At 34.8% G+C, this 24,797-nt stretch overlaps 1 protein-coding gene across 16 annotated transcripts in view; it reads right to left on the bottom strand.

The window, feature by feature from the left end:
* Syp (synaptotagmin binding cytoplasmic RNA interacting protein) overlaps positions 1 to 24,797 on the bottom strand; it is a 113,375-nt gene that overhangs the window by 26,498 nt on the left and 62,080 nt on the right. For 14 of the 16 annotated variants that reach the window (XR_012467342.1, XR_012467341.1, XM_074182863.1 and 11 more), the window contains 3 exons: positions 14,078 to 14,512; positions 11,959 to 12,200; positions 8,080 to 8,215 (listed from right to left, as the gene is read on the bottom strand). Coding sequence is in view for 14 of the 16 variants with exons in the window: in XM_074182863.1 (XP_074038964.1) it covers positions 8,080 to 8,215; positions 11,959 to 12,200; positions 14,078 to 14,512 (813 nt within the window). In the remaining 2 variants the exon portion in view is untranslated. Of the gene's footprint in view, positions 1 to 5,385; positions 5,522 to 8,079; positions 8,216 to 11,958; positions 12,201 to 14,077; positions 14,513 to 24,797 lie in introns of those variants that run through there. The other 2 variants (XM_074182861.1, XM_074182874.1) reach the window with 1 other exon arrangement.

The raw sequence follows: 24,797 nt of genomic DNA, 5'->3' as shown, positions 1-24,797 counted from the left end.
TTGTAGAAAATTCAACCAAATGTATCCCGAATTAACACCAATGAAAGAGAAGAAGTTTGTAAGATTAAAAAATAATTTCCTTAGCTATGGCTCCATGTTAAAAGCGCCTTCAACATTACCAAAACCTGTTACTTCAAATGAGGACAATACTGTTAACGTTTTGGCATATTTTTATGCATATCCAGAAGCTTCCATTCGCAGTGCTGAAAAAGATTTAAGTGTATGACATGCTTCAGTACAACGAATTTTGAAAAATCACGGAATGCATCCGTATAAATTTACCAAAGATCAAGCTCTAAAAGCAGAAGACTTCGAACGTAGAATGCATTTTTGTGAATCCCTTTTGATTCATACACAGGAAGATCGGGAATTTTTGTCAAAAATAATTTGGAGCGACGAATCAAAATTTACGAGGATGGTATTTTCAATAGAAGGAATAAATATTTTTGGGCTGATCATAATCCTCATGTTACAAAAGAAATGGGTTTTCAAGAAAAATTTGACCTGAATGTTTTCTGTATTCTGAAGAACAATAAAATTAGCTTTTTTATTTATAAAGACACACTGAATGCAGAGAGATACTTACCTCCAAATATTAAGGACGACTGTAATCTATTTTCTTGAAAATTTGCCTTTAGAGGAATATAGGAATTCGTGGTTTCAACTGGACGGAGCGCCAGCTCATTCCACCCAGGAAGTTTCCAGGAAACTTGACGAACTCTTCGACGATCGTTGGTTTAGGCGTTTAGGGCCGTGGGATTGGCCACCGAGATCACCCGATCTCACGCCACTTGACTTTTTTATGGAGTGTTTTAAAAGAAAGGGTATACACTACTCCAGTGCCTACCAAAGAAGAATTGCGAAGGCGAATAGTGCGGAGTATTGAAGATCTGGATCCCCAGGAAAATGAAAAACCAACCACAAGTCGCGTACAAAAAAAAACATTTCAAAGTATTTAGAATGTAATGGACAACATTTTCAGGATTTATTGTGAAAATGTGATATTTTGTTTACAATTTTGTTATTTTGAATCATCCTATTCTGTTATTGTCTGTACTTTCACATGTTTCAGCCCACAAAATCCTACTTTCTACCTAGAAATGACTGATTTTTGGTACAGTTGTTCCCTGGAAACTTTGAGCCATAATTAAGGAAATTATTTTGTAACCTTACAAGCTTCCTCTCGTTCATTGGTGTTAATTCAGGATACATTTGGTTGAATTTTTTACACGTTCTGACAATGATTTGATCACTTTGTTCATGTGTATAATAAATAATTTCATAAGAACTTCGTTTGAATAATCGATATTTGCATTCATTTTGGAAGATGATTCGAAACACCGTCGATAACTCTTTGTAAATTACTTATAAAAGTAACCGAACTGCTATAAGCTTGATAATTCCACTGCTACCTAAATCCAAATTCTAATAAAAAATAATGTTTCTAGAAGAAGCGACTTTATTGAGAAAACTTGACGATTCAAGTATAGGGACATGATGTATCATCTTGAAGCATTTTTCACCATCTTTCAATTTACCGAGTAATACAGGGGGTTTCATTTGAAAAAATGAAATTTTGACTACTTTTATGCACAATGGAAATAATAGTAATTTTAGCACGCCCTGTATGACATGGAGTCAATTTCTTGGTGTTATTTGAATATTTCGAGTTTGTTCAAACTATCATCAAAATATCAACTTTTCATGAATTGAGAGTACTGATGTACTTAATTTCAATTAAGGCTATGTTTTGGACCATATTTAGCACAATTTATTTTTTATCTCGAAAACAGATAGAGACAGGTATAGGACATTATTAATAAAAAAGTATTAAAATACCAGAGCGATTCCAAAAATGTATTAATATACGGGGTGTTCCATTTAAAAAAATAAAGTTGCTAGGACTCTTTGACGGAAGTGGCAACGCCGCAATGCTGAAAATATTTCAGATCGATAGAACAGGTAAGAAAATGTGAGAGGTGAAATTTTAAGAAAAATCATGCTTTGCGTTTTCCAGAAACGTTTAACCTACCACCGACCGTGAGTCACGCTGTATAAGGATTGTTTTGCTATTATATCAAATTAACTCGTTCAACAAAGAATTAATGAAACAGCACTTATAGGTTTAGGTTAAGCCCTATTTATGTATTTTGCTGAAGTGTCACTGTTTTTCGAGTTTGAAAGCCATGGATTTTTGGAATTTCTTCCTGAAGGTTCGCTGGCGCGAGTGGCTAACTTCTTCAGAGGTTTAACCATCATGGCTTGCTGTCCGATGACTACCACATCGTTCTACTAGTACATCTAGGAAAGCTCAATCTCCATGGTGCATTTTGCTAGGGTGTTGGGCGTTCAAGTGGTTCAGGAAACGGTTCCCCAGGGTCACGGACAGAATTGAAAAACTATAGGATAAACACGACATCGAAACAGTCTTCAAACCCACGAGGAAGATACAACAAAGCCTCAGGTCGGCTAAAGACAAAAGAGACCCATTATCAGCAGCAGGGGTCTATCGCATACACTTGTGCACTTGTGGGAAGGTATATATCGGAACCACCAAACGATCCATAGGAACAAGACTGAAAGAGCATAAAAGGAACTGCGGACTAGGCCAAACGGACAAGTCAGTTGTGGCAGAACACACAATTAGTGGAGACCACATAATTTTGTTTGAAAACAGAGAACTAACCAAGGATACCATAGCCGACTGGTACGCGAGGCAATAGAGATCCACAAACACACGGAGAATTTCAACAGAAATGAAGAAGCGGTGAACCTCAATCGAATATGGAACCTCATTTTAAGGAATTCGAGAATAACAAACAGAATGACAACAGGCAGCAAGATTGTTAATGTTCCAGGTTCAAGTACAGGTACAAGTGCAGATACAAATACAGGTACCAATACAACTGATTACCTGGCAGGGCATAAATACGCTTCACAAAGCCTAAAAGGTAGTCATCGGACAACAAGCCATGATGGTTAAACCTCTGAAGAAGCTAGCCACTCGTGCCAGCGAAACGTCAGGAAGGAATTCCAAAAATCCACGGCTTTCAAACTCGAAAAACAGTGACACTGATAACCTCAGCCGCGAAAGTCTAAACCATTTTATTTTGCTAAACGCATACAAAAAAAAACACGAAAATTACAAAGAACATATTCTATTTTATTTTTCCCTACTTTTTTGGGAATTTTTTTTCAATATTTAATGAAATTTCAACATTTCAACAGTTAATCTTATAATTACCAAGTAAACAATTTTGTTGAAGCTTTAATAACCATATAACCATATATTTAACAAATATTTTATACTCAGAATGTGCGGAACTAAAAAAAATTCGTCTTGTTTCAATTCAGAACATCTTCAGAGACATTATTATTGAGAATGTCATAATTCATCGTCAATATAAATATTAACGTAATCCTACTTTGTTTGAGTAGTTCGTCTCATTTTCAATATCAATACTTGATGTAATGTGATGAATAATAACAAATGTTGTTTTCTTCAAAAAAACAAATGTAGTTACTGAAATAGTTATGATATTATTCGCAAATGGAAGTATTGTATTTATTATCTGCATATACCATATATACTACATGGGCTGAAAAATCTCTGACCTAACACATAGATGGCGGTAGTCTTGCATTCAGCGCTTTTCATTAGTACTTACCTTTAAAAGAAAGCTGTTGAAATTTCATGATAAGTTTGTGAGTTATTGTGCTGAGAGTGACATTACTTTTGTTATTTCCAAAACAGTGGATCAAAAACAATGTTTTGTTATCATTTTACACTGCTTCTTGATGGGAAAAATACCGTTCAAGCAAAGCAAGGGCTTAAAAAGTGTCATCAGAAACAACAATTAAATGTTGGTTTGCTGACTTCAAACGTGGTCGTAGATAAACTGATGATGCAGATAGCAGTGGACGACCAAATGAGGCAGTAACACCAGAAAACACAAAAAAATCTACAAAAGCGTTTTGAATGATCGAAAAGTGAAGTTGCGTGAGTTAGCCGACATTGTATAGATATCAAAACAACGTGTTGGCTTTATACTGCATGAGCATTTGACTATGAGAAAGTTTGGTCGAACTGGGTGTCGCGCGAGCTCACTGTTGACCAAAAACAAGAACGTCTCGATGATTCTGATCAGTGTTTGGCCATGTTTAAACATAACAAACGGGAATTTTTCCGTCGACATGAAATATGGATCCACCACTTCACTCCGGAATCAAAACGATCGTCATCCGAGTGGAGATCAACTGGTAAACCTCGTCCAAAGCGCCCAAAAGCACAACAATCGGCTGGAAAGATTATGGCCTCGATAACAGTGAATATTGTATAGCGTTATTGGAGCGTTTGAAGGCCGAAATTGCAAAGAAACGACTGCATAGAAAACAATTTTGTTTCATCAAGACAACGCACCATGTCACAAGTCAATGAAAACAATGGCAGAACAATTCAACTTCGAATTGCTCCAAGATCCACCTTTCTCGCCAAATTTGGCTCCCAGCGACTACTGGCTGTTCGCAGACCTCAACTGCTGAAACTGGGGCCTATTTTGAGGCAAAAAATGAATCGTTCTACAAAAGTGATATTGAAATGTTAGAGCGGCGTTGGAATGATTGTGTAGCTCTTGATAGAGGTTACGTTGATGAAAAAAGCCAATTATGAACAAAAAAATAACGCGTTTTCTTTCTTCTGCTTGGGAATTTTCAGCCCATGTGTTACTTACATGATAATTCAATCAGACAAATATACTGTGTGTATAATAAAAATAAAATACGACTCAAATAGTTCGATAGTGAGAGCAAGAGAATAAATCGTTTACTATGCTTCTAATTTCCACTGACGCCAAATTTTTTAAAAGAATGCCTTTTTGTATTGAGGCAGCAGCCATTGCGTCAATCAAAAATTAATCTATAAACTAGTGAAAAGAAGTTACCATGTGATTCAACATTCGCTCGTAAATACCAAAGTTTTGCTTTCAGTTCTTTTTTAAACTATAGATGTCGTTTTGGAAAGTAAATGTTATGTTTCGTTTCTAAATTATATTTGTATCAAGTACATTAGATATAACTTAGCACTATAATCATGTCTACTGAGTGTTCGAATCGGGCAAAGAAAAAGTTTAAAAAACGCTTCACCAGAAAGTAAAAGTTGCCATCACAGTGGATGTAATTTTAGTACAGATTTCAAAGTAAGTTACTGCCACATTGAATGAGTGACACTTCCAAGCCTCCGATTCGATTCGCACCCAATCATCAACCTTGCGGCAGACAGCAGCGATTTGGACCTTGCCACCCTTCCGTGCTTGTAGCGGCCCTGCCCTACCCGTTGCTCAGGCGCAGACTATCACATTCCAAGGGGTTTATGGGTTCTCAACTTACGTGCATGTTTGGAAAACTCTTCCAAAAGATCGTCTCTATCCCGGTTCTTTGGAATATAGCCCACAAATAACCGGTGATTGTTATAAGATATGGTTACGCCAATCTTTTTGCCTTTCCGTATCTCATAATCATTCAGCTGCAAAGACAGTGGAAGGGTAGCCAATTATGCGTCGGGCAAAGGGGTTGGGAAAGGGCTGGGAAAGGACTGAGCCCGGCAGCCGGCCGCCACTACACTGGATGTTCGAATTGTACCATTTGAACTAGGATGGATTCGGTATATTTGATGGTACGACTTCTTCAACTTCAAAAGATATCTCAATCTGACCTTTCAATATTTCTTTGGACAAATGAAGTGTTCCTCAGTTATTTATTGAAGATAAATAATTTCGAACAAAAAGAATAGTTCTAGTTAAGAAAAATTCAATTCTTACTTTTGAAGGGGTTTTTCGGATTCATTCTCAACCCCTGCACACTCCTTGATTTTTTCAATTCCACAACCAGAGGAACGAGTACATACAATGGCGACATTATCCCGTAATCTTGATACTAACCAGGTGAAAAGATCAAAATTGTAAATCAAAAAAATGTCTACTTTTCCCTTTCTATTTTCGATTTGTCTTCACATTTGAAGAAAATATATCACAGTCGTTTTATTTCATTAGATTATTCGATATTTGTGAAACCTTTGTCCAATTTACTTCATTTAGAAAAATAAAAATAACTTATCAGAAACTGAATTGAGTTCAAGGCTTTCTTTCAACAGAATAATAAGTAATAGAACTATACAATTTTTGTAACTTTCAAACTTCCCACTATGTCATTTGCTAATTAAGCGCACACTTACTATTTAGAAGTAATATATTGCAAATCGATACATAGAACACTACTTTCATTTTGAGCATTGGCAACACTGTTGCTGTCAGATGCCATCTGACGTTTCCACTATAAAGTTTGCAATTTTTCACCATAACCTTCTTCGGAACGTTATTTGAGGACAATTTGTTTTGTTCACATTTCAAAATGTGTTTCAGGTCAGATGGCGAGAGGTAAACTCTTTATTCGCGGTGGGCAAGCACAAAGTTTGTGCTCTGCTGTATCATCATCTTCCAAACTGCCGTGTTATCTCCAGAAAAAATACAGGCTATGCCAAAATGAAATTGTTTTATTTTTCAACAGAATATCAACAATATCATTGAGAAAATGCAACTCCTTCGGGCAGCAATGCTTTCCAACCTGCACGCATTATCTAACGATAGTCCAAGTCTTATCATTTCATGATTCACGACACCTGTGACCGGAATCACTTGCATTTTGCCAGTCGTTCTTATGCAAACAATTCCTAAGTCTGTAGTCTAGTCCATGTTACGATCATTTGCAGAGATTCATACAAAAATATCAACGGCAGACATCCAAATGTCAGCCTCAACCGACTCGATGTTCTGCGAGTAACAATGAAAACGCAGATCTATGAATACATTCGAGTTTCAAGAATACCAACATTTCAGGATTCGTTCGATGTGAAGTCGTGAATACTGATGAAATACTGATGACTTTCAGTCCAAGTATTCAGTATGTATTGTCGTGTGGCATACTCCGAGATTGAGACATTAGGTATTAGTCCCACTAACATATAGGAAATGTCTCACGATTATTTATCCATAGTACATGTTTGTTCTCAATGGATCAATCCCACAAAATCTGACAAAATATCAAAAGATGCTTGTGTCGATTAGTGTAAACAAATGCTTATGACATATATGAGATTGTGACAGCTGATGAATCAAGAATATATGCTTACACTTATAAGCTGGAAACTGAATAGTTATCGACTGTATGGGTGTTTTAAGCTGAAACATATCCAACAAAAGTTCCAGAGGAACAAAGAAAAAAACAGTCAATTCTGAATCATAACCGACTATATGTCTGTTCAAAGTAAACTTTCATGAAGACGATGTCAGCTGTCACACAAACTGGCTATTTGAAGAAACCACAGAGGCATACAAAAACATTTGAAAAATGCCTCAATTGAAATAGAAAAAATACTATGACAAATGACAATTGGTTCGAATGCTGAATGCATTAAAAATGTAAGGATCATAAAGATTAGTCTTGAAGTATGGTATTTTTTTAATAAAGACAGGGAGAGAGACTATATGTTTACATTCTATAAGAAATAACATCCTGTTGATAAATATGTACAACATTTAAGTGTGGACATAAAAAAAGCAAAAAAATAAAATTGTGAAACTATCAATATAATATATAAGTTAATTGGCAGTCACAATTGAAACACAGAAAGGGATACATAAAATTCGTTCAAATTATAATGGGCAGATGTATAAAAGAAAAAATCTGAAATTTTGGTTTCACACCTCAGGGTTCCGTTTTAGACTCATTACCAACAGTTCATCCAAGATGGCAGACTAAGTAAGTTCATGTAACTAATTTGACTTTTGATAATCATTTTTAACAGGACATACCAGGACATGCAACCACATTTTTATCACATAAAAAATCAAGTTAACAGTGTCCTTCAACTATTACAAGTGAATATATTTGTAGTGAATTTTTAAATTCAATTTCTACCTCAAGGCATAACCTCACTTTAAAATTACAAGTCGTACCAAAATATCCCAAATATCCACTCAAATTAATGCAATTCGAACTCGCAGTTTAGCAAATATTGAACTTTACCTGTTAATTTACCAAACTCTTCTAAGATCTCCTCTTTGCCTTTTGACTTTGGTATGTTTCCGACGAAAAGACGTAGGTTTGGAACGCTAATGTTAATTTTCAGTGTCTTGCCAGGTTTGATTTCATGATTATCCAACTGTGGGTCGAGAAACAATGCCAGAATTTTAGGATTTTGGTTATAATCAAATCTTAAATTTAGCTATGGTGGTGGACTAAACAACATAATTTAGCTGTACCAAAAGAGAAATTTTGTTACAACACAATTGGTTACGATTATTCAGACGAAGTAGACCAGTCAGAAAAATCAATAGGTCAGATTTGAAAAACACCATTTCTTCAAGCTGACATGATTTTTTTTGATGTTAAAAAAAAGAATTTTTGCTTCAACGGATCTCCAAATCTCATCTATTGAAAACGTAATGACTGGTGGAAATAACAGACGGGTTTGGTCCTCAATATCAAAAAATTAACATAATACAAAAAAAACGTTGAAATGTTTTGTGAACATTCAAACCCGTCTGAATTAAAGAATACAAAACCGTATTAGGGCAGTTGGATACCATAAATGCGAGATCTTGGTTACAAACTAATAGACTCAATGTAATTACAAACATTAAAACGAAATTTGTGATGTTGTTCACGATTTCTTGATTAAAATCAACTTTGAAATTTGTAACTGATAGTTATAAATATACTGGATTCAGTGAAAAATTGGAAATGTCATAGTCTTTAATAATTTGAGTATTATTTGATCAGGATTTTGGGAACAAAACTAACGGAAGTAGAATATTCAAAAAGACTCAGTATGTCCCCTTTCACTTTGTTCCAAAACAAAAATCTTGGAATTTTATGAGGTCTACAACAGTTTTTAGGAGATCTAGACATACTGTAGAAATAGATTTGAACTTTCATGTTTTGAACAAGAATTCCACCAGCAATGGACTAGCCATTAGCAGAGGAGAAATACTGTGATTTATCGAATGGTTGAAAACAAAAAGTAAATGATGAAATATAAGAACTGTTTGACTACATTGAGCTGATTAGTCTACAAAATTTTCTATGAACTCGATTTTCGCCCACATGATTGGCAGATTCGTTCATATTTGGAATACACCCACAAACCAATAAGGATGCACACTACACCAAACTGTCTACCTAAATGGAATTTAGAGTCACTTTGTCCGGTCTCAATTTTGCCCATGTGCGCAAAGAGGAGACCTGTAAAGCAGAACCTTTAAATTTCCAACCAAACACACCCAAAATTTACTACAAGTTCTACAAAGTGAGCCAATTGAGACACCCAAGAGTTGTAACTTTTCAGATTTTTCCATAAAAATTTCCAGGAGGCTACCTTTAACGTTATACACTATACTGGATAAATTGAAAAAAAAGTTTCCCTTCAAATTAATTCTTCTAATAGAAAAGACTTGAACTGCCAAAGGCGATGGCCTTCAGCAGTTTTAAAATACTTTGAACACTTAAAAATTATAGCTTCCATCATTTCCATAATGACTTGGTATGATTGTTGGGTTGATTTGAAGGATCTCCCCATGGAAACCCATATGGAAAACATCCGAATATTCAACAAGGTGCCAGTATTTTGACAATTTTCCTACCACGCAACTTTGGGCTCTGGAGGAAAACTACGGGGATAAGTAGAAGAAGAGTCAGTGTATGCTCCGTGGTCAGAGCTGCTGCAACAAAAGTTCACACTAAAAATTGCAGGCTATGACAACAGTTGCCACACATCACTACAATAGAATCTGCCAATTAGACATACAAAGACCCGGGGGGCCCGGCCACCTTGTTGCTTGTTTCAGCATCCAGATGCTCGGGCCGGACCAGATCAGATTACAGCAGACCAAAAAATTTTAAAAGCCAATATCATTATGAATAGTTTTGAATACTAGCAAAAACTTCATTTCCATCATTTCGGAATAATAGAAAAATCAGCGAGTTGATATCAATGGATTATTGTTTAATATTTATTTTAACCATAAAGAACTTATTTAAAAAATGTCTCATGTCAACTACTTCATATGATAAGAAATCTTCAACAGTTGGTGAAAATTTTACCTTATCCAAATTCAAATTCTATATTCATCTATGTGAAAATGTAAATTTCAGTAATATTCCAATTGAAATGTCAATACTTGAAATATATTTCAAATTTTCCAAAAATGTATTGAAGAGAAGATGAATTTTTTGCAGGCATTATTTCAAGAGTGAAATGACAGAAAATCACAAACGAAAATCACTGGAAATGGTCTGCTGTAACCAAAATGAAATTTCTTTCTAGGTGTGTAAAAAGGTTGAGGATACAATTTGTATAACTCGGGTTTTTTTTTTGTCCCAACTTGACGATAAAATAAATTTTGTGGGTTTTGAATAATACACGAATTGAACCTAATCACAACTTGAAAGATTTTGAAAAACTGTCGGTTCTTGCAATCGAAGTTGTAAAATTCAAATTGAATAATTATACTGAACCAATCACCGATCTTACAAATTCAACATGAACATATAAGTTGTCCCACATTCTGATGAAATTTTTAATGAAAAAGACTACATATTTCACTGAAAACAATATTTACGTAAATCCAAATGAAACAACTTATAATCAACTAACAAGTATCTAAAATTTAATCGGAATGAAAAACGATTTTCTCGTGTAAATTTCAACAACTGAAAATACGAAATTTTAGATACTTCCAAAAAATATTCGAGGGTGTGGCTCGTAAATTGTGCTTACCCATATTTTGTTTGAACTCATTGCAGACTTTTTCGAGTGGAATACATCAAAATTATAACTATAACTTCAATATTTATAACTATCTTTGAGTTTTGAGAGAGAAGCAATTAGCATTAAGAGAGACATATTGAAACATGGGCACAAGTTTTTTCTAGATGTCAAACTTTTGAAGAAAACAATACTTTTGAACACAACACAATACTGTATAATTTCAGTTTAATCATAAACATACTAAAATAATTCCTTTTCTCTACCGTCTCATTCTTTCTTACATCAATAAAAACAGGCACTACTTTATCAAAATTATAGATAACCCATTCATTTAATTCACGTCAAAACGGCAATAAAGTTTGGGGAGGTATGTTATGAAAAGTCATTGCTACAGAGCCCCGCAGAACAATTTATTTGGATTAGAAACGTTGGCCAGAAAACAATTGTTTCTCTAAGCATAACTGATCTTGTTTCCCAACCACACTTTTTGGAAACGAGTCATTGGACCACTAGACTTATTAGAAATACTAAAAACATAATTCAGAAGTCACAAATTGAATTTTTTCAACAATTTCCATGAAATATATGTTATATCAAAATTAAACGCATAATTTCTGATGACACTGATGGATATCAAAACCTGAATATTGGTCACTAGGTTTATGGAGAAAAATTGCTCTCAACTTCCCTCGATATTTATATTCAAATACTCTTTTCTCAAGAATGATTACACAATGAGAGAATTTTCAGTTTTATTGATTTGATGTGACATTTGCTACATTTGCACAATCAAAATTGAAATAACGCCCAGTTGAGAAACAAGCAGAATTGAGATATTTACTCTGGAAGTATAATTTTTCAAGATCGCTTTGCTAAAATATGAAGCTACTTCTACCATAGAACAGCAAAGGAACTTATAAAGAATCGGGAACAACTGAATGCTACTCAAAACTCAAAGCTTCGCATCATCACATTATACTATTCAACTATGAGAACCACTTCGATCACGACAAACTAACTACATCGAAAACAATCCAGTCTGCGACTGAGCTCAAACAATTCAAAGATGTCTCCGTAAGCCTACGACGCCAACGTCGACCGCTACACGACAACAAACACACTCTCTTTGCACTTACCTTCTGGACGGCTACCTGGGCGGCATCGCGATTCGTAAACGTTACAAACGCGTACCCCCTATTCGTACCCGTCATCGGGTCCATCATCAGTCTGAGATCCCATATGGTACCGCATTCTTCGAACAGTGGTATCAGTTCGTCTTCATACATGTCTTTTGGAATTTTACCGCAAAACACTTCGCATCCGGAACCTGGCGTTGGACCTTCCCATCCTGGTGGAGGACCTCCGTATTTTCTCTGACCTTGAAATAACAATAATATTTATTATTTCAAATATATAGAGATAGATAGTTCATTAATTTGGACAGATTTGTATCCAAGCAACTAATGGCTGTTTGCAGACCTCAAAAAAATGCTCACTGGTAAGAAATATTTTGAGGCAAAAGATAAATCTGGGGATTTTTCAGTCCATGTGTTCGTACAAGCATCAAATATATTAAATGATATTGAATGTTCATATTTAATTTAAAAATTGAAGAAAATACTAAAAATGTAAAAGTGAGACTTGAAGTAAACTCAAGCACAAGAAAATGAGTAAAATCACTAAGATAAATAGAATTACAATCCAAAATACAGATATGAATTGCGAGAATAATATGAAGGATACATATATCTAAGTAATAAGTGTATACATTAAAGAATTTGGTGTAACTATAATCAATCCTCAAGTTCTTCTCAGAAGCTATTTGAATTTTAACAGCCCTATACCTGTGATCTCAAGATGTATTTTTTTCCATTGAACATTCTAAGTGCATACATATAGTTTGTATGATTGAAGGAAACATGAAACAAATCATTTCATTTCTGAGATATCTCTTTGGCATATGTAAGTGACTGCTCTCGAGAAGTTCCATGTATGTAATAAAGCCATGTATATAATATACCAGAGAATTATATAATTATGATTGTCAATGCATATATTCATTTTATATGTGACACAGAGATTTGTATAAAATGATGACCAAATAACAGAGCCATATTCTGAGAGAGACTATCAAGGCAAGATGCACTGAATTGATTGATAACGTATTAAAACATGGGCACAAGTTTTATTTTGAACATCCAACCATTCTAGATGTCAAACTTTTGAGGAAAACAATACTTGAACACAACACAATACTGTATAATTTCAGTTTAATCATAAACATACTAAAATAATTCCTAATTCGTAATATAAAGTAGCTTTGATGTATTAACAGCAAAATGATTTATATGATCTACAAATAGCGATTGCTCGTCAAAAATAACTCTTATATCCTGCATTGACGCTACACATGTTAGTGGATTACCATTCAGGAAATATGAGGTGTGATATTATCTATTCACTTTGTAAAAGCTGATAAAACTACATTTGCCGATGTTCATGTGTGAATTGTTTTCAATTGATCACCTATCCAAGCTATTTAAATTGTATTTTAACAGAGTAACATCGTCTAATGAATCTATTGGTTTGAAAATTTCAAGATCATCTGCAAACATTAGAAAAGTTGAATTTTCAAAACATTCTCTATTGTCACCAATCCCCTCTCTCTGCTTCACCGGTTTAATGGAAGTTGGCCGTGTTTCCGCTTGATTAAAGGTTTCCATTTGTTGCATATCTCTACTCGAAATTTCCTAAATGCGTCGTTGGACAATACATATACAGCATCTTTGAACTTTTTTGGAATCGCAGTTTGTTTTTGGTGGCCTTGTTTACGTGAGGCTGCTACGGATGGTGTTTCCGGATCTGAAGCAGGTTTTGATGTTGAACTTGGACCCAATTCTAATTATCCTTGCCAACAATCCTCTGACGTAGGGAAGGCCAAGCACTGATTGTGACGGCTTCTCTTCCTTGCAAGGCTGTCTTCTAGCCAAAATGTGTTCCACCATCACTTTGGAGTGATGCTAAAGATCATTTTTGATGATGCCTAGTTCCTTCTCGAAACCTTCCTTTTATTTGTTCTTTCAGAGATTTCAAATCATATTACAATCATTTTACACAATGAAAATCTCCCCATAAAGAGTTGGGATTTGAAAAAAATTTGCTATTGATATTTTTGTTGTGCGAAGCTCGGCAACTAATTATTTCTCAATGAGACTACATCGTTAGTTCATTTATAAATAAAAACTATTCGCTTACCAGTCGTAACATCTAAAGTGTATCCTGTCCTGTCGAGAATTTGCTTGATCTTTTCTTCGTCGGGGCCTTTGACGGGCGCAGGCGCAGGAGTAGCTGTTCCCGCCACGCTGGATCCAGCTCTGCTCTTCTGCCGGTACGTTTTCATGACCCCGCACAAGTACGCGGATTTGTTTGACACATGCTCCAAGTTGGAATCGAGAAATTGACCCAGGACGTTGAGGGCTCCATCGACGGGGAATTCTTTGAGGGCGTCGAGTGCCCTTTCGTCTAAATCGACGTGCGCGAGTTTGCCAGTCTTGTAGATCTCATCTAATTTAGCAGCCACCTTCTCGTCAAGGCCATATTCTATGAGCTTTTGGTAGTCTTCGGTTCGCTCAACGTCCTGTTCTATCCTCATTGGTTCTTCCGGTACCTCACCATTACCTTCTGCCATAGCTGTAACCGATTTAGAAAAAATAATTAGATATATTTCTGCAAACAAACTGAAAAATAATTTGTCTTGAAATACATTTCATTTATAACATGATCAACAGAGGAACTGTCACTTTTTGTCAACATAACCTTGTTATTTATGCAGAGAGAAACTGCGATCACAAACACCAGTACTTATTGATAGTAATGGTGTTTGTGTTAAGTTTAAGAATCCAGTATACAGGTACAAATTTTAACAAGTGACAATAACTGGTTCAAAATAAATTTAAAAATACAGTCATGGATTTGGCGGACCAGACCAGTAGCTGTATACATCTTGTTGAACAATGTAATTTGTGGAAATAGTAATGAGTGGAAGATATTCATTAAGAAGAAAACGGTAAAATACATGGTTGTGTAATAGCTGCTTCAGGAATTACTTGAAACTCATAAAGCAAGTCTATATATGTACCATGTCTGTTCAAAAAATAGAGTGAATTTTCATTTTCCTCAAACTATATTTATTTATTCATCAACTTATATTTTGTCCGCTTCAAAGTCGTCCCCCCACTTGTACCAGCGTTTATTCCAATCCTCGAACTAAAAAGTTAAAAATATTTTTTTAAATAAGCATAAAACAATAACGAATGAAAAATATTAGTATTGTTAGGAATCACACGTTGAAAGGTAAGACCTCGTTAGTCCTTAGCTCGCACAAGTTTCTCAACTTCTGAGAGTTGTCGTTCGTATGGGGACGACAGCTGATTAACGAAAAAACAGATTTCAAACAGATTGTGAAAAAAGCTACGGGCGCTTGATATACAAAAAATATGGCACAAAGTGCCCACGATTTTTTCACAATAATACTAGTATTTGTCGCTCGTTATTGTTTTAAGCTTATTTAAAAAAAATATTTTTAACTTTTTAGTTCGATGTTCTTTAAAAGCGTATTTTTTAGTATATTTTTTTAAAGTATATTTATTATTTATTTTTTAGTTTCGCAATCTTTTTAACATAAATATTATTTCATCTAAACTTTGGGATCAATCAGCCGTAGGTATATTGTTTAGAAAAATGACCATTGACATTTTCCGATTCCGGAGAGGTAGCCTGAAAATCAGCTACAAAGGAAGGCAGCAGGCACGCAAAGGAGGGTTACAAAAAAAGCAGCAGGCGTTAATAAAAAAAACTACTTTTTTCAAATGAAGAAATACATGTAAAGCGAGTTCGAATTATATCAAGGAGGTTTCGTACAACGCCATCTGCCCGCGAATAGATCAAGCAATAATGTCTATAATTCTGTCAAATTCAAATTTGACGGGAATTCAAACGGGAATAAATATGAAATGAAAAGGAGAGTTACTAACAAACTAACATACATACATACAGGTGAATCTAATAAAAGCGTGATAAATAAAAAATAAAAGTATACCTTTTTCAAAGGATGAAATACATGTAAAGTGAGTTCGAGTTATGTCAAGGAGGTTATGTACAGCGACATCTGCCCGCGAATACAAACAAACAAACATACATACATATATACAGGTGAAGCTAATAAAAGCTTGTCAAAAATGGAGATTTGAATTGCATATTACTGACATGATTACCTCCATGTCCAAATTTGATCAAGAAAAGCAAAGCTATGATTGGAACTTACACTGTCAAACTAATGTTTGGGGTGAGTTCAATTCACAGATGTGTAAGCAAAGGATTTTTCAAGATAAGGCTCTAACAACGACGTGAATATACAAATTCATTTTTTTCTGTAGGGTTTCAGAGTGATCAAAAACTTTTATTTGAATTTCTTAGATGCCAATAATATTTCTATGAACGAAGCTAACAATATAGATGAATTTCTTTTCGTATATTTATGTTGACTTAAACATTAGAAGTCTCTAATTGAAACAATACTTATAGTGACACAATTTTTGGAAATGGCTCCGCCAAAAGCATCCTGACAGACATTTGTTTGGAAAAATTGCAAATTGATGGCCAAATTTCGTGAAACTGGATTCGTTCAATACAAAAAGCAGTGTGGAAATTCGGTACTCAACGAAGCAACATATTTAGAAGTAGAGTTCCTTCTATATTGGCCGAACTTGAAGAATTGAAAAAAAAATAAATAAAAGAACATAGATGTAGTCTAGGCCAAACTTTTACAAACCATCTTTTCACGGAGAGACACGAGTTCAACTATGATTGCGACGTATTGCATTTGGAAGAGGAAGGTTCGAAACTCAATCTTTTGGAATGCTCAGAAACTCGCTTAAAGATCAATAGATTCAAGAATTCGAAACTATGGCTCAATGACCAAATGGACTTGAATTATTCCCTCTTCATTGACATTTTGTTGTGACGAAATTGGTGTATAGGGTAGATTTTAATTGAGGTAACATTAGATCGGAGGTAGTTTCACTAAAAGTGGAAGGAGGAGTAACGGCACTGTTATTTAATATACTTCGAAATATTTGAAAAATGGATGCACTTCGCACTGCATCTGAGTACGCATCTGCATTGCATATGCATTGGTTGGTTTCCGGGCTTTGCCGTGGTCTTCTTTGGTCTTCTTAAAAAGTTTCAACTGCAACTGCGTAAGTCATCTTTAGTTGACGTGTCAACTGAAACCGTAGCTCTCATTTCTGTCGTGTGATTTACAGTGCTGATTTTTAGCGCACTTTCACTGATGGCGGGTTCTTTCATATTTCCCGCGCGACTTGGCTTCGTTTTGGCGCTTTTTCAAAGCTGTGTACCAGTTCTTGGGTAGGTAGTTCTCTCCTGTTGAAATTCTCTTGGTGTTTGTGTATTTCTTTAGCTTCTAAATACATTCTTGTTGAATAATGATTCGACGTTGCTAGCCTCTCGGTATTTTCGAACAGGATCTTGTGTTCCCGTCGGACAGTGCATGTTCGGCAACTGCAGACTTCTTGGTCTGTCTCAATCGGCAACTCCGCGTGTACTCGACTACACGGGTACAATGCTTCTTTTCGTCTGACCGATATAGACTTTACCACAGTTACATGAAAACCTGTAAACTCCCGTTGATTTGAGTGGGCATCTGCTGTCTTTTGCTTGTACGTGAAATAATGACACATCCAGGTATCCATATTTGGGTTTTTTGATAAGTTGCATGTAGAGTAAATTTCACACCTCGGTAAATGACATAATCAGGAGGTAAATAACATAATCAGGAGTTAAATGACAAAATCAGGAGGTAAATGACATATGAGGAGGTACCCTTTTTTCCCAAATAGGTACTCACTTAGAATTCATCATATTATTAAAAATATCACGTCCCGTCTTGAGAATCCACTCAGTTAAGAATTTTCTAAATTCTTCAATATTCTGAATCTTATGAGGTATTTGCTTATTTATTCTCGGTGCCAGGTAATTGACACTTCGATTCTCTTCTTTGGTTCAAAGACGGTGTTAATTTGCTCATTCTTCAGCCATAGAAATATACAAACACCAAGAGAACTTTAACAGAAAGGAAGAGAGAACATATCTACCGAAACTCTGGCACACAGCATTGAAAAGCGCCAAAACGAAGCCATGTCACTCAAATCGCGCGGGAAGTATGAGCGAACCCGCCATTAGTGAAAGTGTGCGAAAAATTGGCGCTATAAACGACACGGCAGAAATGAGAGCTTCAGTTTAAGTTGACACGTCAAGAAGAGAACTTTAACCAAGCCACTGAAGATGACTGCCGCAGTTGCAGTTGAAATGTTTGGAGCCTACAATCCTATACCTTTACAGATTTCAGCAAGCCAAGAGGCGATAACGCGCTGATCATTGTTTATAAGCACTAAATCTCGTGATTGGAATGTACTTTTGATAGTGATAGTCATTGAGATTCGAATTACTCTTAATATAAAAAAGCAGTAAGTAGATAATTTTGCAGGCCTGAAGAAAGCTTAGTATAGTGAAACGCGTGTCTCATTTTTTCAAACTGTTAAGAGAAAATCTCACAATAGGTTCGTTCCAACCAGCATCAGAAACAGTTTCTGACAGTCAGGATTCTGCGCAGTAATGTGATTGCGTTCCAACGTGAGTTTTCAACTATTAGTAAACTATCAGTTTTCTGTTCCATCCAAGATTCAAACCTGTTCGAAATCTATCAGAATGGTTTGAGGATTATCTTCTAACCATCAATCGGACGCATGCGTATTCTGTATTACTGTTTCTGTTTTATGTTCATGCAACTTGTAAACAACATAACCTGCAAACATTGTTATAAAATGAATTATGTATTTGCTGGCGCAGGAAAAATTAGAAATTCTTCAAGTGAACCTAAAATATGAACATCTTTAATTACACAAATTAATTATTGCGGTGACCTCCCAGTTCCATGTTGATTAGTAAATAGAATAGAGATATAAAATACTGCAACCTTCTTTTACTTTCCAGAAATACACTTGACTAGATTTATTTTTCAAGGTTATGTTGAAATTCCATGCCAAACTTCAGTTGAACTATCAGCTGTTCCAATCAGAAATTTCAAATCAATCAGAAACCAATATTTACCAGACATGCGCGTTGACAACGATTTACAAACAGTTGGAAATCTGTTTGTGACTCAAGGTTGGAACGAACCTAATATAAATTGTTTCCAGGACGCCACTGTAACGTATTTCATCTCGTGATTAGAGGTCGTGCAAAATGTGGCAACACCGGTAACCCAGTGCAGTATCAAGGAATGCACATATTATACACAGGCGCACTCTCTCGACTCTTGAGTGCATCACAAACTCCTCTCCAACTAAATAAAATACGCATACCACATTCCACGCCAAATATAAATGGCAATCACCTTGAAAAAGTACACTCACCAAAACAGTATACTGCCGAGATCGCTGCAGAGCCAACTACTGCTTTCATGCGTGCTTTTATGATTCATTCCGACATATTCTACAATTTATTTTAGGATGAGTTTTTCGTGGTTAGCGACAACCGCGACGCAATTGAAGATTACTTGTTATCAGAAGACCGAATGGAATGGTTATTTTGACCGCACAATGACCATACTTAGAGGAGAGTGGAGTTATACGAGTTTAATGTTTTTTACAATTATTGAAAATTTCTACCGATTCCTCAGCATTAGTTTTTCAAATGAATCGGTTTGAAAAACAGTCCTTGTACAAAAAAAATCGATTTTCATTTTTTCGATTATTTTGTATAATGTTAAGATGGAGAAGTGAAAAGCCAAAAACTTTCTTTCTCAATTAATATACATTTTCAATAATAAAATAAATGAGGAAATGCATAAACAAAACATGAAACTTCAACAGAAAAAATGAAAACACAAATTTAAAAACACGATAATAGCCTTTACATTATTGACGCTAATTTCTGGTAATTCAGAAATCTTATTTAGTGTCCTCCTATAAATAAAAGAGGAAAAAAAGAACGTAGATATTATAATCAGTAGCCATATTGTTTGTTGCATGATTATTCAAGTCGAAACCTTCCAGTGGAAAGTTAATGGAGGCATTTATTTCATTTCCAAAACATTCTTTAGGAGAAAACATCTTCAAAAGTATGTTAGGGAGTCCGTTAGGATCAGTGCTCTGTACAGCCCTGGCCCAGCGAGGCATTCCTCACAAGTATTACTAAAATTCGTGGAAACTCATGGATTGATACGATATTGCAGGCATTTGCTTTTGTATCTGCACTTCGAACATGTCGGTTTTTTGTCTCCATCCAGAGTTTTTTTCTGTTGTAAAGGAATCCGAGCATTTTGTGGTATGAGTTGAGACAAATTCTAGAATGGATCAGAAGTTACCGATTAGTGTACAAGAAGACCGAGAAAACCGTCCAGATTCTTAACCAGGACTCCTGTGCTTTATCCTTGTCACTCAGTTATCATCCATTTTAGATAAGACTTGTTTAGGTTTCTCAATTTTACAACTGACTTCTTGCAAACATTCCAAAAGATATCGGGGAAACTATTGGGTGCTGCACATGTAACGTGAAATGAACGCGAATTTTTGGATTTGCTTCTTTGAAGAAATTGTGTTCACCATTCTGTTTACTGGCTGCTAGTGCTTAGATTAGAGCACCCTCCATACTAGAAATATTAGTATTGTGGCCTCTTTTAAGATACTTCAATAACCATCCTACATGAACCGTTTGTGAAACACGTTTTACCGATATTTTTGACCCCATCAGCCCACGAAGGATGTGTTACTAGTGTAATATTGTTAAAACTATTTCTGTTCCGTTCATCGCTAATGTCTTCTTTTGAATAGCCTGAGATATGGTGATTCTCCGTCATTTCAACTGCAGAACGAGGAATAACCGTAATATTTCAATTCCATCCCTAACTAACTAACCTCCGTATATTACACTTAACTAAAATGTGACCTCATTGACATTTAGCATTCTTTAGCTATTTTTAAATTCTTCATGATTTTTACACGCTTTATATTAGCTTCACCTGTATGGATGTATGTATGTTTGTTTGATTGCTTGATCTGTTTGCGGGCAGATGGCGCTGTAGGTAACTATCAATTATTGCTTGAGCTATTCGCGGGCAGATGCCGCTCTACGTAACCTCCGTGATAGGTTGGTCAAAAGAAAATCAAAATCAAAACATATTTACAATTACCCGTGATTCAGTACAGAAAAAAGTTTTGAACGAAACGGAAGATACATTTTAAAATTTAATTCGATTATTTAAAAGCAAACCAGAATATGGATTTCAACAATGAAAACTTTATCGTAAATTAATTGTACACCTAAAAAATTCAGTTACTCAAATATTTCAAAAAATCGAAAAATTAGAATTAAGGTGCTTGACATACATATCAAATCAAAAGATTGATTTGAAAAATGAAATTTTTCACTGAAAAAATATTTTTATTCCATTAATATTTTGAATGAAACTTCAAATCAAAACATCAAGACTGAATTGTTTTTTGAAATTATTACTGCAAATGTTCTCTTTACTGCGAAACAAATTTTACAATTGTCCGCTCTCTGTTGGAGACTTACTGCAACTCAGTATTACTATAGAATTTAATACTTCAAACTTTATTATGTTGTTTGAGAAGAATTTTCATTCGGGCGCCGTCTATTAAAGATTTATAATACTAGTGACTAGAACTTAAAAAAATATATTTTTGACAATAAATCGGAATAAAAAGTGAAAAATAAATATAGTTAAACAAAACTAAAAAACACGCTTTTAAAGAACATCGAACTAAAAAGTTAAAAATATATTTTTTAAATGACCTAATATTAATTAAGCATATTTCAGTATATCAGGCGCCCGTCGCTTTCCGTTCGTTATTGTTTTAAGCTTATTTAAATTTTTTTTTCAACTTTTTAGTTCGATGTTCTTTAAAAGCGTGTTTTTTAGTTTTTTTAAACTATATTTTCAATTATATCATCAGTGTATGTTTTATAATTTGTATTTGATGTTCAGGAAAGCATTTATGCAAAATTTTGTTTTTCATGTTTGAGAACACATTTATAACATTGGAATTCAAAAAAATGTAGCTTTCATGAAAAATTGCAAGCAGTTCAACTGTTAATAAATTGTGAAATTCAGATATATTACACTTTGATATTTCTCTAGATGGTAATGACCTAAGTTATTAGTTGGTCACCTTGACATCAACTATGGCAAGCAAAATTGTTTCAACTGGCGTTCAGCCTTGTAACGAATCCAATTGCGTATTTAATTGAAAAAAACTATCATATAGATGATAATTCGGTAACATTCTCCAAGAGTTCCAATAGTAAAATATCTTAATGAAGTGGAAATTTTTGTTGTTTCATTAATGATGCATCGAATATTAAAAATTTTAGAGAAATGATTGCAAAAATAAGCAAAACAGTAGCATAATGTAAATCTTGGTTGTTCGGACAAAAGAGATTAATTAATATTTTTCGCAAATATGCCAAATAAATTAAAAACTGTGCTTCTCTTAATAAGGGGTAAACAAAATAAGATTGCTTTACGCTTGTTTCATTCAGAAACTAATACAAAAACAACAGTCCATTTATTTGGTGAAAAAACTTCTTCTCTAACATAATAATATAATATTTTGACATTCTGAATCATAACAGCACTATCTATGAACAACATATGTTCATAGTTTCAGCTGTTTAGTTTTTTGGTGAGAGTTATAAAAGTTATAAGTGTTTTTCGTCTTCAGCGATTTTCTGCTAACTAATAAATTGATCAATTTTTGGTCAATGAGGAGTATTATCTTCAATTTATTCTTTGACAGCGTATAATCTTCAAATTGATCAGTAGGCAACATTTCTTCAATTGATTTTTTTCGATACTGAAATATGAGCATCAACAAGATCAACACTGCTTTTTCGTTAATTCATTAAATAGTGACATCGGTGCATCCTGATCTTGTGGTTAAACTCTGTTGAGATTTTGTGATTATCACATTAGTTTTTATTGCACCTCAAACTTTTCAAATAAACATTTGGTACGATAAACAGTGTACCACATTCAATTCCCTTCGTGAAATATGTATCAATCCTTTCATACTACGTCAATTAATCGACTAAGAAAAGTAACTTCCTCAACCTCAACTTTCGCAAAAGAACAATTTATAACAACCACATTGAATCGCTCAATTTATTAACGAAACCTGGTGCATTCGAAACATTCTCGTTAACGTTTAAATTAACTAGTTAGTACATGTTCTGTCCGCCGTCTGCCCCTCTTAACACTTACCGAACCTGAACAGATGCTTGATTTTCAAAAAACTCATCGCCAAAATCCCGAATAAGCCGTACACTGAAATAACGACTTGGTCACGGACGTATTCAAATTTCGACATCACCGGAGAGCACGTAGAGCAAATAAAGAGTCCGATTATAATATGAGACAACGATTTTTAGCACCCTAACATAATTGATCGTCCCCTAGACAGAATCTTTTATTCGTTTAACAACAGGCCATACAGCGAAAGGGGGAACATCTTTTGATAAATCTTAGAATTGCCTCCGTGAAAATATCGGTGCTTTGATCGACGCTATAATATATTTTACTTCATGGCAGAGAATAAGAGTTTCGATGTCACGAGATCAAATGAAATCACTTAGACGTATACACTATTATTGTATTATCTCCATTTTTGCATACCTACTCGGTATGAAAATGTGAAAATTTTATTCTTCTACAAATCGTGAATGGAACTGGCCTATATTTGATGACAATATCACCAATACAACTGCTTGACGAAGCTTCTTCAAGGAGTCCTGCACAAAAGCATACTTGAACCATAAACGATATTTAATGTCAGCGACATCACAATTCACACCTACCTTTCAGTTTATATCACAAAGTTGTAGAATCTGCAACACTGTTTCGTCACATGAACAGCGATGTTAACGGTATCTACGTTATCTTAGAAAATGTTCAAGTTCAAATGAAATCACGTAAGTCATCGGTTGATAAATTTGCATCAAAATTCTACACGTATGAGTCGCTACACCAGTGTATAGGAATCTTGGTGTTGGATAATAATGACCTAACATAATTACATATTCTCTTTTTGGTGATGAAGCAGTATTATCAAGTCTTCAAGTAAGTATTTAGCAGGGTATCACTCTTACCAGCTGACCTGAAAGAACACTCACCAAGTAATCGGCTTTGTCGAGAGGCCCGATTTATTTGACCAAGTCTGACTTGTTGTAAGTCACAATAAACCCTTGCGGATTGTAGTAGAGATTCGAACATACCAACCTAACTATATAACAGATATTGGTACATCAATATATTCGCATAGATATGAACCCGCAACAAATCAAAAATCGACCCAATGAGACAAATCTAACAAAAAGTGTTTCTTTTCGAAAAAAAGTTTTCTTGAATAGTCTATTGCTAACCAGAATCCAGAATAATCGAGGTGATCAGAAAAAACAATCGAAAGCAATCATTCACCCATACATATTGAGGATAGTAATGATGACAACAATAATAATAATGACGATACTATATACCGGCTTGCCGCAGTAATGCAGAAACCTTTCCCGGATAAATTCAAGGCCGTCATTCTTGGTTCATTGCATCTACTTAGGGCACACGATTGCCGGACCCAATGATCACTAGTCGGTTCAACCGACGAAACCTTTCAGGTAAAAACGTGATAATAATGAAGGTCTTCATTGAAGAAGTTTCCCAAAAGTAAATGATTTTATATGATGTAGAACGCGATTCAATACAGGACCACCGGTTTACTGTGATATCTGTTGTCTGCCTCTTCTTCCACCAAAACCAAAACATTTCTGATGCTGCAGGTTATTTTCATCTATTTTAATGTAAATTCTTCACTATTTTTTT

The sequence above is a fragment of the Leptinotarsa decemlineata genome, unplaced genomic scaffold, assembly GCF_025532065.1.
Source record: "Leptinotarsa decemlineata unplaced genomic scaffold, Ldec_3_MD MMD2_tig00026330_RagTag_RagTag, whole genome shotgun sequence".
In the NCBI taxonomy this organism is placed as follows: Eukaryota; Metazoa; Arthropoda; class Insecta; order Coleoptera; family Chrysomelidae; genus Leptinotarsa; species Leptinotarsa decemlineata.
Note: the sequence above shows the minus strand (reverse complement) of the source record. Positions and strands in the feature narration are given on the sequence as shown.